This window comes from Neophocaena asiaeorientalis, unplaced genomic scaffold (assembly GCF_003031525.2).
Source record: "Neophocaena asiaeorientalis asiaeorientalis breed wild unplaced genomic scaffold, Neophocaena_asiaeorientalis_V1.1 scaffold362, whole genome shotgun sequence".
NCBI lineage: Eukaryota > Metazoa > Chordata > Mammalia > Artiodactyla > Phocoenidae > Neophocaena > Neophocaena asiaeorientalis.
This window is the reverse complement of record NW_020175700.1, coordinates 1,952,986-1,969,182: the sequence shown is the minus strand read 5'-3', so window position 1 is coordinate 1,969,182 and position 16,197 is coordinate 1,952,986. Positions and strand designations below refer to the sequence as shown.

The window sequence follows — 16,197 nt, the reverse complement described above, 5'->3', positions numbered from 1 at the left end:
CATATGACCCAGCAATCCCACTACTGGGCATATACCCTGAGAAAACCATAATTCAAAAAGAGTCATGTACCACAATATTCACTGCAGCACTATTTACAATAGCCAGGACATGGAAGCAATTTAAGTGTCTATCGACAGATGAATGGATAAAGAAGATGTGTCACATATATACAATGGAATATTACTTAGCCATAAAAAGAAACGAAATTGAGTGATTTGTAGTGAGGTGGATGGACTTAGAGACTGTCATACATAGTGAAGTAAGTCAGAAAGAGAAAAACAAATACCGTATGCTAACACACATATATGGAATCTAAAAAAAACCCAAATGGTTCTAATGAACCTAGGGGCAAGACAGGAATAAAGACACAGACATAAAGAATGGACTTGGGCTTCCCTGGTGGTGCAGTGGTTGAGAGTCTTCCCATCACAAAAAAAAAAAAAAAAAAAGAATGGACTTGAGGACACAGGGAGGGGGAAGGGTAAACTGGGATGAAGTAAGAGAGTCGCATTGACATATATACACTACCAAATGTAAAATAACTAGTGGGAAGCAGCTGCATGCACAAGAAGATCAGCTCAGTGCTTTGCGACCACCTAGTGGGGTGGGAAAAGGAGAGTGGGAGGGAGACACAAGAGGGAGGAGATATGGGGATATACTTATGCATATAGATGATTCACTTTGTTATACAGCAGAAACTAACACAACACTGTAAAGCAATTATACTCCAATAAAGATGTTAAAAAAAAAGTAAATGAAAGTAATACCCACAAAAAGCAAGGGTAAGGAAATGTGAAACATTTCATAAGTGATAAGTGATTTAACCATATAAGTATTAGATAGAAGATATTATTTTAAAATAAACTACTAGTGAGTGGGAGGAAGGAATATTAAGCTGTTGTAACAGACAAAGGGAAGTAATAAGACAGAGACAGTTCTGCACGCCGTGTAACAAATGGGTCTCTATTGCAAGGCACAACAGTTACCCAGACATCTGCTCCTCTCATGTAATTACTCTGGCTTAAAAGACCATGGAGAATTCCTGAAAGAACCAAGCTCTGTAAATCTGAGCTTCAAAGCAGCCGACTGAAGCCATGCTGTCATCACTACCACAGTGCCCTGCTCACAGTAGATGCTCAATGCATGTCTGCTAACTGAGTGGATAAATCAGTAAATGAGTGGATGCATTATTCTGAGCTATTTGGAAATAACTCCAATGGCTTTTTAAAAATGGAAATAGAAAAAAAAAATCCTAAAATTCATATGGTCCCACAAAAGATCCTGAATAGTCCAACAAATCTTGAGAAAAAAGTACAAAGCTGAAGGCATCATGTTTCCTGATTTCAAAATATACCACAAAGCTACAGTAATCAAAACAGTATGGTACTGGCATAAAGACAGATACATAGACCACTGGAACAGAATAGACAGGCTAGAAATAAACCCACACATATGCAGCCAACTGATCTTCCACAAGGAAGCCAAGCATATACAACGGGAAAAGGACAATCTCTTCAACAAATAGTGTGGGAAAACTGGATATCCATATGCAAAAGAATGAAAGTGGACCCTTATCCTACACCATACACAAAAAAATCAACTCTAAATGAATTAAAAACGTAAACAGAAGACCTGAAACTTTAAAACCCCTAGAAGAAAACATAGTGCACAAGCTACTTGACATTAGTCTTGGCAATGATTTCTTGGCTATGGCACCAAAACCACAAGCCACAAAACAAAAATAGGCATGTGGGACTACATCAAACTAAGCTTCTAAGCATCAATAAAAGCAAAACATAACTAACAGAATGGAAGACAATATTTGCAAACCCTGTATTTGATCATGGGTTAATATCTAAAATATATAAGAAACTCCTATCATTCAGTAGCAAAAAAAAAAATCTGATTTAAAACTGGGTAAAGGATTTAAGTAGACATTTCTCCAAAGAAGACATACAGATGGCCAAAAGGTATATGAAAAGGTTCTCAACATCACTAATCATCAGGGAAATGCAAATCAAAACCACAATGAGATATCACCTCACACCTGTTAGGATGGCTGCTCTAAAAAAACAGACAAACAAAAAAATAAGTGTTGGCAAGGGTGTAGAGAAATTGGAATCCTTACATATGTTGGTGGGAATGTAAAATGGTGCAGCCACTATGCAAAATAATTCCTCAAAAAATTAAAACTAGAATGATCATATCCAGCAGTCCCAGTTCTGAGTATATATCCAAAAGAATTGAAATCAGGGTCCCAAAGAAATATCTGCACTCCCATGTTCACTGGACCATTATTCACAATATCCAAAATATGGCAACAAGCTAAATGTTTACTGACTGATGAATAGATTTAAAAAATGTGGTATGCACATACAATGGAATATTATTCAGCCTTAAAAACGGGATGGGGGCTTCCCTGGTGGCGCAGTGGTTGAGAGTCCGCCTGCCGATGCAGGAGACACGGGTTCGTGCCCGTCTGGAAAGATCCCACATGCCACAGAGCGGCTAGGCCCGTGAGCCATGGCCGCTGAGCCTGTGCGTCCGGAGCCTGTGCTCTGCAACGGGAGAGGCCACAACAGTGAGAGGCCTGCGTACCACAAGAAACAAAACAAAACAAAACAAAACAAAAACGGGATGAACCTGGAAGACATTATGGTAGGGGAAATAAGACAGTCACAGGACAAATACTACATGATTACACTTACATGAGATATCTAAAATAGTCAAACTCAGAAGCAGAGAGTAGCATGGTGAGTTACCAGGGACTGCAGGGAGGGAGAAATGGGAGTTGTGTTCAATGGGTATAGTTTCAGTTATGCAAAATGAGTAAGTTCTAGAGAGCTGCTGTACAATATAGTGCCTACAGTTAATACTATACTGTGCACTTAAAAATTTGTTAAGAAGGTAGATCTCAAGTTAAATGTTCTTACCCCAATTAAAAAAAAAAAAAGGAATAGGAAGCATGAAGAATCTGGATCCTCAGTTAGGAAGTCAACTAAGAGATATTCTACTTTAAGCTAAAATATTAACAGTTGTCATTTCCAGTGGCAGTACTTCCATTTGATACAATTTCCTTTTGCAGAATTCTATTTCCTAATTTTGCTTTGATGGTAACATATGACTTGAACAGATTTATTTTGTCTCCCCCCAAATAAATAAGTAGAAAAGAAACCACTGGTCTACTAATGTTTTAATAATTAAACATTATTTTTAATTTTTAAAGTGACACCAGTTTGTTGTAAAAATTCAACACTACTCAACGAAAACCACTGTTCCTTCAGCGAGCCTTCAAGACGTCTTCTACGTATTTAACAATTTAAACTTTTGGGTTGGCCAAAAAGTTTGCTCAGGTTTTTTCCATAAGATGTTACGGAAAAACCCAAACGAACTTTGTTGGCCAACACTATATATATACATATATATATATATATACCCATAGCTGACAAAAATTGGATATCACTGTGTAACCTGTTTAAAAACATTTTTACCTAAACTTAAAAAAAAATTGCTCCAAGAACCTTTCCTTGTCTTTTTTAACCTATATAAAGCTTTAAGCAAAGGATTTTTTAAAGTTCCTTTAGATACATCCTATTTTTTAATTGTTATTTTGTGTATTTATAAAAATACATCCTTATTGAAAATATTCAAATGATTCTGTATTATATAGAATTGAAAATTAAAGTCCCCACCTGACTACTCCATAACCCTACATTCCTCCCTTCCAAGGTAACCACAGTTTAGAGTTAGATCTACATCCTGCTGGATTTCTTTAGAGCACACACACATATATGTATATGTGTACACACATACATATTTCAAAAGTATCTTGTTCAGATTAGAGCTTATTTTCATTTTATATTTATAGTACCATTTCAAAATTTCTTCATATGTAGTGATTCACTCAGTAGCTAATTACAGCATAGTGTCTAAAACATGGATTTGGAGCCAGACTTGCTATGGATCAAATTCCAGCTCTGTTATGAGGGCTTGGCCCAGTTTCTGATCTTCCTGTCCCTCAGTTCCACACCCTCCTACTCCTGTAACATGGGGGTTATATTAGGTTGAACCACATGGAAGGCATATGATTCACACAGTTCAATCTAATAATGGTACCTATCTTACAGTACTAAGTAACACAGCTCAACTTCCAGCTGGGTCTCCTGAATCCTAAGGCCTATAAGTTCTTTCATTCCAGCCCAGGGCCTCATTGTACAAAAGCAGAGATGTCACCACACCAACACCTGAGTGTACACTGTTAATATCTGCTATGGCCCAAACTTAACCCAAGCGATATGGGAAGGAACACTGCGATTCTGGGCCATTGGCAATTTCTGTTTCAAAACATCCTGGTGATTTAAGTGAGACCTTTTGAATGTCTGTGATGGTTAATTTTATGTGTCAATCTGGCTAGACCATGGTACCCAGTCGTTTGGTCAAATATCAGTCTAGATGTTGCTGTGAAGGTATTTTTTAGATGTGACTGACATTTAAATCAGTAGACTTTGAGTAAAGCAGATTACGTTCCATAAGGTGGGCCTCACTCAATCAGTTGGAGGCCTTTAGAGCAAAGAAGTAGAAGGACTTTTCCTTAAGACAGCAACTTAAAAACCCTGAGTTTCTAGCCTGTTGCCCTGAGAAATTCAGACTTAAAACTGCAATATCAACTCTTTTCTGAATTTCCAGCCTGTCAGCCTGCCCTGTGGTTTTGGACTTGCCAGCTCCCCAGTCATGTGAGCCAATTCCTTAAAATCAATCTCTGTCTATATTTATTATTTACAAATACAGATATAGATATATGTCTTGTTTCTCTGCAGACTGCTAACTAATACAAATTCAGCTACTGGTAAGAGATGCTGCTGTAACAAATATTTAAAAATCTAGATGTGGCTTTGAAATTAAGTAGCAGAGGCTAGAAGAGCTCTGCCTTGAGACTACTGGTAGAAATATAGATGTTAAAGGAGAGCTGGTGAGGGCTTACAAAGGAAAGAGGAAAGCTATAGAAAAAGCTTCTATTGTCTTAGAGAATGCACATATTGTCATGAACAGAATGTTGCTGGAAATACAAGTGTTAAAGGTGTTTCTGGTGAGGTCTCAGACAAAAATGAGCGATGTGTTATTGGAAAATGAGAGAAAGATGATCTTTGTTATAAAGCACAGAGGACTTGACTGAATTGTGTTCTGTTGGATGGAAAATAGAACTGCTAGGTGATGAACTTGGATACAGGCAGACCTCAGAGATATTGCAGGCTCAACTCCAAACTGCCGCAATAAAGCAAATACAGCAATAAAGCAAGTCACACAAATTTTTTGGTTTCCCAGTACATATAAAAGTTATACTTACACTATATTGCAGTCTATTAAGTATGCAATAGCATTATGTCTAAAAAAATGTATATACCTTAATTTAAAAATAATTTATTGCTAAACATGCTAACCATCATCTGAGCCTTCAGTGAACTGTAGTAGTAACATCAAAGATTACTGATCACAGATCCCCATAACAAGCATAATAATAATGAAAAGTTTGACGTATTGTGAGAATTACCAAAAGGTGACACAGAGACAGGAAGTGAGCAAATGCTGTTAGAGAAATGGTACCAATAGATTTTCTTGACACAGGGTTACCACAAACCTTCAATTTGTAAAAAGTGCAATATCTGTGAAGTGAAATAAAATGAAGCACAAAAAGATGGGTATGCCTATATTTAGCTGAGGATGTTTCTAAGCAAAGCATTGAAGGCATGGCCTGGTTTCTCTTTGCTGCTTACAGTAAAATGTGAGAGGAGGAAGATAAATTGAGGGAATTGTTCAGCAAAAAGGAACCAGAACTTGAGGATATGGAAAATTCTCAGGCTATCTACATTGTATAAAATGAGAAAGCACGTTCTGGAGAGAACACCAAGGATGTGGCTGGACAACCTTTTCTAAAGAGATTAGGCATGTGACTTGTGGATCCAGTCAACCATTTCAGCAGAAAGGCTGACAGCTTGGATCAAAGAGGACAGAGATGGGACAGGGTGAAGACATGCTGTCAGCCTTCTGGGATTCTACAGGCAGGAAACAAGCTATCAAGTAAAGGGAAGAATAACCCCGGGGATGGGGCCACCTCCTCAATTCCAGAGGATGGGACAACTTCCTTGGTTTTAGACAGCAGGGCCCCACTTAGGGCTGAGGAGGTGGGGCCACCACGCCAGTGGGCCTAAAGGACAGAGCATCTAGCCAGAGGATTATTCTCAAGCATTAAAATCTAATGGAATTTGCCCTTTTAAGTTTTGGAATCTCTTGTTCTCCTTTCTGTAAAGGGAATATCTATCTTATGCCTGTCCCACCAATATATAGTGAAAGCAGATAACCAGTCTGGTTTTACAGGTTTACAGATGGAGAGGAGTTTTGTCCCAAGGCGAGTTATACCTGAGTTTTATCCATACCTGATTTAGATACTTAAGATGAGATTCTGAACTTAAGAGTTGATGCTGGAATGGGTTAGGATTTGGGGGGTGTTAGGATGGAGTGAATTTATTTTGCATCTGAGAAGGACATGGATTTTTGGAGGACAGACTGTTATGGGTTGAACTGTATCTCCCCCAAATTCATGTTATAGTCATAATCCCCAGAACCCCAGAATGTGACTGTTATGGACTGAATTGTGTCCCCCCATCCTGCCACCAATTCATATTTTAAGTCCTAATCTCCAATGTGATGGTATTTGGAGATGGGGCCTTTTGGAGATATTAGGTTTAGATGAGTTCATGAGGGTGGGGCCCGCATGACAGGATTAGTGCCCTTATAAGAAGAGACACTGGAGAGCTTGTGAACATGTGTGCTCATGTTCTCTGCCACTCGAGGCAGCAAGAAAGCAGCTATCTTCAAATCAGGAAGACAGCCCTCAGCACAACCTAACCACATGTACCCTGATTTCAGACTTCCAGCTTCCAGAACTGTGAGAAATTAAATTTCTGTTGTTTAAGTCACCCAGCCTATGGTATTTTGTTATGGTGGCCCTAGCAGAGTAATACAGTAACCTTATTTGGAAACAGGGTCATTGCCAGTGTAATTAGTTAGATGAGGTCATTAGGGAGGGCCCTAGTGAAATGTCACTGGTGTTCTTATAAACAAGGGAAATTTGGACACTGAGATAGACACACATAGAGGTAAGATGATGTGAAGAGAAGAAGGGAGATGATGGCCATCTGCAAGGATTAGATCCTTCCATCACAGCCCTCAGAAGGAACCAATCCTGCCACATCTTGATTTCAGACTTCTAGCCTTCAGAGCTCTGAGACAATATCTATAGAAGCTCTGTAAGTCACCCAGTTTTGTGGTATTTCGTTGAGGTATCCCTAGGAAACTCATAAAATACCCTTGAAAAACCTTGGGAAATACAAAACTTATGAGATGCATACATGTGTGGGAAAAGCCAGACACATGTTATACTAATAAATAATCCTATGAGTTGACATTCTCCATTTTAAAAAGTGAACAGTAATCTGGGGGAATGAAAATTTGCTATGCCTGTCATGATCAAAAGTTATGAACATACTAGCCATTATTCTCTTCTATAAATATTTGAAGATTTGGGTATTTACTATTTATGCAAAATACTGTAATTTCTTTTTAATTGACTGTATTAAATTTAAGTTGGAACTAACACTCGTATGGGACTTGGTATTTTAGAAGAATATTCAGTATGTTCTTTTAAAATAATGCCAGATGTCCACATTAATTTAGATATTGGCTGATACAATGTATTATTTTATAAGAAGCAATGAACACTGAACAGAATATATTAGAAAACTTAAAAATAATATTATCAAGACCTTTTAGAGTTTATGATACTAAAAATATTGATTTTATTTTTAGCAATAAGCTATTGAGATTCAAGTATTTGGTTTTCAATTACAAAAGAAAGTACTTTAAAAACTATGGTAGAAACTGAAGTCAAAGCTTTTAACACAATCTCCATAGCAACGTGGGAAGGAGCAAAGTCTGGTGGACCAAATGAAAGACACAAATTCTCAGTTTCAGGTCTTAGCATTAACTCACCACAGAAAGCCATGTTTGTATCTTGGTATTTCATTTTTTGCTATCAACATGGGCACTTCTGGCTTTTCTTAACAAAAGGGCATTGCCTAAGTCCTATGTATTTGATACACTCATTATATTAAACTAACACTATTATATTTTATGTTCTAAAGCAATATAAGATATTCACACTGAATTTCTAGGTTTAAGCAGAGAAATAAGTAGCAGTAAATATACAAATACTTATTGAACAAGTTTCCCAAATTTCATATAAAGATAACACAAAAATAACTTCATTTAAGGGATCTACTTTATTTGCACAAATTAATTACCATGATAGAAAGAAAGTTTATCTTTTCAAACAGGCATTTAGAATTTTATCAGCTACTAACAGAGCATCCTTACCATACTGAATTGTTTTCATTTTCATATTTTTAATAAGAAAATATCTTCTATAGGAAATTGTGCAACAACAATGCAGGAGGATTTTACTGTAGTTTAATGGAAGATTTTCCTATGATGATATCTTACTAATATGAAGATCATTTGCTAAAGACACATCTATAAAATAAATTTTTAAAAGTCTCTGAGCTACAAAAAGAGATCATAGTTAAGTCACTTAATATTTATTACATACCAGACACCATCCTGGGCTCTTTACATAAATGATCTCATTTAATCCTCACAATGACCTGATTAAATAGATATTATTACTATGCTCATTTTATTGATGAAAAGATGAAGCTCAGAGATGTTAAGTAATTTGCCCAAGGTCTCCCAGAGGAAAGTCAGAATCAGGGCCTGTGCACTTGACTGATATTCCCTACTGCTCCTCATAGATGTGCCTATTTTATTAGTTAATTTTATTCATGTAGTAACATACTCAAATCCTGACTCAGTCCTTTCAACTCTAATTTAAAATGGAATTTTACTAAATTTGGTGATCCGATCACCTCTGATCAGAAGTAGCAGATTAGCAAGGTTTGGAGGAGGGCTTCTGTAGGCAGGCACAGTAAAGCAGGAAACATTAAAAATACAGAAAGTTGAAACAGGAACTGAAAGTATAGCAAAATAGGATTATTCAGGGTAAGAAAAAGACAAATGCAGTTTTGGGAAGGAGTGGGTAGAGAGATGGAAAAGGTAACTACCATTTGCCGAGCACCCATTATATGCCAAGTGTTTGCCTTCATCATCTGCTAATCCTTAGATGGCCCTGCCCAGCAGGCTGTTCTTTCCCCATTTTGAGGCTCTGAGAGGTTCAGCACCCTGCCCACGCTTGCTCTCATTCTACAAAAATGATTATAAAGGAAACGCTTCTAGGACTGAACAGGGGTAACAAGTTATCCTGAAAAATGTACTAACCCAAAATACCACATTTGATGGATAAGTGAGGTATTATAGTATTTTTTTTTCATCTTTGAAAAATGTGAACTTAGAAGATCCTAAATTTAGAAAATCCATAAGCTGAGACTGTGCTAATGGGGGATTTTTTCATTTCATGTCCTATTTTTAATTGTCTGATATTCTTTTAATAAACTACCAGAATGGGGGGTTTTACTTAGTTAACATTCTTAGCAAATTCAAGGCACTGTGCCAAGAAACAGACAGTGGTAAGAGAATGCTATTTGGAAGGGTTAGAAATTCAAAACAGAAACACACACACACACAATGCTCAGCCACACACTTTCAGTTAGCAATGCGAATTAAACAGAAGAGCTGAGCTGGACCCATTATATAACAAATATTTTGTTCTTACATTCCTTATTGCCTAAAGACTATTGTGAATAGGGAAACAGCAGGAAAACACTCCTACAAAGAATGAGCTACTCTAAATAACATGTACAATAAAACTGTTCTGTATAAGACCAAAAATGTAATAAAGAGAAATCCAGTTTTCTTGTGATACTGAAAATGTGCATTTGTTTCATTTAGCTGTATGGCAGCAAGCATTCTATGCCCCTTTAAAGCTGCTGACTTACCAACACTTTTATGTGTGTCCTCCACCCTTCCCCACGTTCCCACCCCTCCCCCAGGTGTAAGCCCTGGTGTCCACTTAGGAATGATTACCCCTGGTGCAGTCCTGCCATTGGCGTCTCTCTCAAGGGAAATAGCTTGGGGTAAACAATCGTAAACATGGGCTCACTACACCGGTGACAGTGCCCCAAGGGGCAGTGCAGCAGCTCCAGAAGACTTCTGGGTAACGAGACTGGAGACAGAAAGTCCAGATCTGGAACACAAGAGAAAATCATGCACAAATAAAAAATGAGATTTCCTTAAACTTGGCTTCTTAAAATATTTCTTATTGTTAGCAAATAAGTTCAGTTAGTGAAAAGTACTGCATGTTGAAAATTCTGTTATCCGATAGGCATTGAATAAAAATGTAACATTATTTGGAAATGAAAGATGCTTTTTTACATTTTTGATACTAAGAGAAAACCTTAATCTACTCTTTTAAGAGCAACCTGAGCTGTCCTGAGATAGAGGCCAGGAAAGAATAAGACCAAATATTCTTTAAGAACAAAGACTGAAAAGGCATTACGTTTACCGAGGGAGGGAGGGTCTGTAAACTTCTATAAGAGTCAGAGAATAAAATAAAGACTGGGACTGAAACAGACTTTCATTAAATTCTTCCTAAATCTATTGGGCATTTAGAATCTTTCAAGCTAAATTATATTTACTGCAAAGAATGAAAAGGGGAAACAAAGAAATCAAAGAAAATGAAAAATAATGAGACCAAGCTTTTCCTTGTCTCACTCCCATGAGCTGTCACTAATAAAAATAGGGTGTTTCCTCCTCAGTTTAGTCTGAGCTACACAAAAGAAACGTTTAAAGCAAAACATCCCAATGGCCCAGGCAATCCTGAGCACAAATGTACACTGGGTTGCTATTGAGAGTAAAACATCTAGAGAGAGAAACGGTCATGATGAGGTGACACCTAAAAATCACTGAATCATCTTGAGGAAGGAAATACAAATTATCTTATCATCTGTCCAGACTTATCAATAACCATTTTGAAAAATGTAATTTGCTCATAGGTGAATAATTTCAGTTTTCTGTTTAGTTTTTTAAAACAACTTAATTTGTATTAGACATTCCTGGAAGTTTAATGTTAGAGGTTTCTGTATGCATCTTTTTTTTTTTTAAAGCAAAGACAAAACATTTAGTAATTTTAAAAGCACTTGAAATTATTTTCTTATTAATGTTGCCTAGTGCTTTCTTAAAGCATCACAGGTCCACTCCATGTCACCTATGACATCTATGCACCGCCAAATCCTGTGGTAATACTGCCAAAGGCTCCTGAAATTAATTTCCCTTTAGGTATATATATTTCTCAGGTGTAAGGAGGTTACAAGGCAAAAACTTGCTCTGTTGGAAGAAGTACCCAACTTTGCTTTAAGGATAAGATCTTTACACATTTTTCGATACGGAAGAAAGTACCTCTGCCAGCCTTCTCACTTCCACCAAATATGTGCTCCCAAACACCAATTTCTCTCATTTAAACTGCATAGTTTAACTTTTAACCTCTGTTCTTTGTGACTGAAGACCATATTTAGTGAATGCTTCTCTGTGTCTATAGGGGGTGCTGAAGGGCTCAGTGTTGATAAAATATTTTAATATTAAAATATAAAATATTAATATTAAAATAAAATATTAAAACTTTTCTCTTATAAAAAGTGTTCCATTACACAACTACGCAAATGTACTTAATGCCACTGAACTGAACACTTAGAGATGGTTAAATGGTAAATTTTATGTTATGTACATTTTACCACAATTTTGAAAAATGAACACTAAAACAGCATAAAACACAATTCCTAAGCTCACTGAATAAGAGGCAGGAAAAGAAAAGAAAAAAGAAAAGAAAAGAAAGAAAAGAAAAGAGGAAAGGAAAGGAAAAGAAAAGAAAAAGAAAGAAAAGGAAAGGAAAGAAAAGAAAAGAAAAAAGTCCCGGGTACCTTTTAGAAAACTGTGGTAGGTGTGATGCAGACTCCTCATGGCCAGCTCTTGCAGAGGCAGGACGTGATCCTTCTCTGTCCCTATGGCCTTCACCTCAGCAGGGAGGAAAACTGTTAGTTGCCCTGATGAAAAGGAAAGCAGCTTCACCTCGGAAACTTGAATGGGAGCACCACAGCTACAGAAAGACACACATTCACAGTAGTATTAGCCAAAAGGAAATGACTATATGTGCCAATAAAAATATGTTAATCAAAATATACATTTAAAATTTTAAGACACTGATGAATTAGCAGAATTCTTTTCAAATTGAACAGATGCTATTCTGGGTTCCTTAATAAAACCTGGCATAGAAATTTAGATGCATCATTTGGAACTCAGCTAAATCTTCACTGAGGTCCAAGCACTTCCAGTAAGGACAAAATTAGAAGAAATTTCCTTCATAGGGTCTATACAATTTGCTTTGTAAGCTCTATTCATCCTCATTTTCTTACCCTTTCCAAGTTTATGTTTATTGAAATTTTCAAAATTAAAAGGAACAAAGAGTACTCTGTTTAGTTATAGTACCATGGTTTAACAAAATTTTTGTGTTGGGGGAACAAAACCCTACAAAGCAAACAGATCTGTAACGATAGCAGATAACTTTATTGGGTCCTTCCATAAACCTGTGAAGAAAATATTTTTGGCAAAGCCTATTGAATAAGCCAAGTCACATCCTATTCCTTACAGCCACTCATAACCAGAAGGCAGAGGCATCCTTGTTCCTTTAGCTACAGGGTTACCAAAACTCAGGAGTCCAATCTCATTCTACCTCCTGTCTGAGACCACCAGCTTACCTAAAAGTCTCAACACTTTTCTTCTCTAACGACAAATAGGTGCCAACAAGCCTCGGCTCTCCAGATACAACGTGAGATAATCTCCCTACCCTCAACTAGAAACAGGCAATGAAGAAGGCACAGGACTGGAAGGCAGAAGCCCTCAGCTTATTTGTTCATTACAAGTTCCTGCATTTGCTCATTCCTTTCATCAGAAAATGTTTCCAGGGCACCTACTATACGCCAGTCAAAATACTTAAATTAAAAAAACAAAAGATGACCTCCTTCCCTTGAAAAATGTAATAATTACAATATAATTATTCTAATATTGGGTCAGAGAAGGTGGAGGAACTGACTTTTTCTAAGGAATTAGGGAAGGGTCTACAGAGAAGACAGTATCTGACCTAGAACTCAATTAATTTTACTCAATTTCTCCACTCAGCTCAAGAAAAAAGAACCTCAGAAGGCCACGCTGGCTCTCCTACTAAGCAAAACCTCTATCCCAAAAGGAACCATTTTTCCAAATTCTAACATTATAGTTTGGTTTTGCCTTCTTCAATAGCATGAAGAATCCTGTATCTGGCTCCTTTTGTCAACACATTCTTTCTGGGATGCATCCACGCTACAGCACGTACTATAGCTTATTCATTTTCATTGCTGTGTAGTACTGGTAAACATATGGGCTGTTTCCAGTTTGGGGCTATTATGAACTTTGTTGTATATATTATTTAATATATATGAGCATAAAATTCTGTTAGGGACATACTTAAGATCAGAATGAAGCTTATTATAGTGAGGAGAGATGGGCAATTAAAAGATAAACACATGCTAAAATAGAGTGAAGAGGGGAGTGAGAGCTGTACTACTTTAGATAATATAATTAAAGAAAGTCTTTCTGAGGAGGTGACATTTCAGCAGAGACTTGATTGAAGAGAAAAGTTAACTCAGGGAAGGGGAACTCAGTCACAGCCTGGTAGGTACCTTAAACTGAGGACAAGGAACTAAGAGTTCAGGGGTCCAAAGCAGCAAGAGTTCACAGGACAGAGAACCTTAGGGGAGAGAGATGTACAGAGAGAGAACTCTGGAGATTTGCAAAGGTTCCGCTTGAGTATTGAGATGAGTACTGATCAGCACATATGAGGAAACTACCTGAGGCTGGAAAAAGGACGAGCTGAAAAGATTAAAGGTAACAGTGCCCAGCAGTCACAGAGGGTTGGAAATAGTGTCTGCTCTTATCAGTCAAATTTGAACCTCATAATTCAAGGGGCATTGTGTAGAGTACACAAAAAGGTCTTATCTCAGTAGTGGTGAATAGTTAGTGCTAGACTGAACACCATTCCATTCCCACCTAACAAATCCTTAAGAGCCATATCTGAAAAGATTAAACTGTTTCCAGTTAAATGTATCCCAGAACATATATCAAGAATAGTTACATGAATACAAAAATATCCAGCACTCAGCATCATAAAATTCACACTGTCTGGCATCCAACCAAAAATTACCAGGCTTTTCAATATATGACCTATGATGAGGAAAAAAAAATGCAACTGAAAACAACCAAGACAGATGTTAAAACTGGCAGAAAAGGTCATTATAACAATAATTATAATTACTGCATAGAAGGACATGTTGCATACATAGCTCTCACCTAAAGAAACCAGAAATAAGAGAACAAATTAAGCCCTAAGTAAATAAAAGAAATAATAAAGAGCATAAAGAAAATCAATGACATAGAAGAAAGGAATAGAGAGAAATCAGTGAAAACAAAAGCTGGAACTTTGAGAAGATCAATAAAAACGATAAACCTCTAACTAGTCTAATCAGAGAGAAGACACAAATTACCAATATCAGAAATGAGAAAGGAGGTATTGTCCGATTTCTACAGATAATAAAAATATAAGAAGCAACTTTATGCTAATAAAAAGTCCTTGAAGGACAAAAATTAGCAAAGCTCACTCAAGATACAGAGAAGTTGAACAACCCAACATTTATTAATGAAGTTGAATTTGTAGTTAAAAGGTTGGAATACTTCCCAACTCATTCTATGAAGCCAGCATTGTCCTGATACCAAAACCAGATGAACACACAAGAAAAGAGAAACAACCAGTATCATTCATGAACATAGGTGGAAAAAGTCTAAACAAAATTTTAGCAAATTGAACTTAACAATGTATAAAGTCATATGACCAAATGAAGTTTATCTTATTAATCAAGATTATATTAACCTTAAAAAAATCAATGTAATTCACTATGTTAAAACCTAAAAAAGAAAAACCATATAATCATTTCAATAGATGCGGAAAAAGGGTCTAACAAAATTCGACACCTGTCCGTAATTTAAAAAACTCTCAGCAAACTAGGAATAGAAGGGAATTTACTAATCTGATAAAGCATATGTATGAAAAAACAACAGTCAATATATACTTAATGTTGAAAGACTGTTTTCCCCATAAGTTCAGCAAGACAAACATGTCTGCTTTCACTGCTTCTACTATTTAACATTGTACTGGAGCTTCTAACCAGTACAGTCATGAAAGAAAAAGAAACAAAACATGACCATATTTGAAAGGAAAAAGTAAAACTGACTTTCTTCCCAGAAGACATAAGTGTATGTAGAAAGTCCATGATAATCTAAAAAAAAACCCTACTGGAACTAGTAAGTGAGCTTGGCAAGTTTGGAGGATACAGGATCAGTTATACAAAATCATTTGTATTTCTATATGGTTGCAACAATCAAGTGGAAATTTTAAAAACTTTAAATACCATATACGATACTATGAAAAATATGAAATACTTAGAGATAAATCAGACAAAAGATGTCTAAGACAAGGAATTAGACATTTATTGTGATCATGGGCTGGGAGACTTAATATTGTTAAGATGTTAATTCTCCTCCAATTGATCTAAAGACTCAATGCAATTAAAATCACAGGCTTTTAAAAATATATATAAATTGAAATTTGGATTCTAAAATTTATATAGAAATGCAAAGCAGCTAGAATAGTAAAAAAAATTTTTTTTAATTTTAAGACTAACTGTAAAACTATGGTAATCAAGACAGTGCGGTATTTGTGTCAAAACAGACAGATGAATGGAGCAGAGTATCTAGAAATAGACCCACACATACATGGACAACTAATTTTCAACTAACATACAAAGGAAATACAGTAGAGAAAGGATAGTATTTTAAACAAATGGTGCTTGAACAACTGGTATAACCATATGTAAAAAAAGGAACTTCAACCATACCTCATACCATACACAAAAATTAACTCAAAATGAATCATAGACCTAAATGTAAACTTAATTTCTTAAAAATTCTAGAAGACAGGGCTTCCCAGGTGGCGCAGTGGTTGAGAGTCCGCCTGCCGATGCAGGGGACACGGGTTCGTGCCCCAGTCC

The 16,197-nt window shown here is 36.5% G+C and overlaps 1 protein-coding gene across 3 annotated transcripts in view; it reads right to left on the bottom strand.

Moving 5' to 3' along the window:
• The window catches only part of LRRC28 (leucine rich repeat containing 28), a 179,319-nt gene that overhangs the window by 19,732 nt on the left and 143,390 nt on the right, over positions 1–16,197 (bottom strand). For all 3 annotated transcript variants that reach the window (XM_024732061.1, XM_024732063.1, XM_024732062.1), the window contains exons 8-9: positions 11,983–12,158; positions 10,094–10,253 (exon numbers count right to left, since the gene is read on the bottom strand). In XM_024732061.1, coding sequence (XP_024587829.1) covers positions 10,094–10,253; positions 11,983–12,158 — 336 coding nt within the window. The remainder of the gene's footprint in view (positions 1–10,093; positions 10,254–11,982; positions 12,159–16,197) is intronic.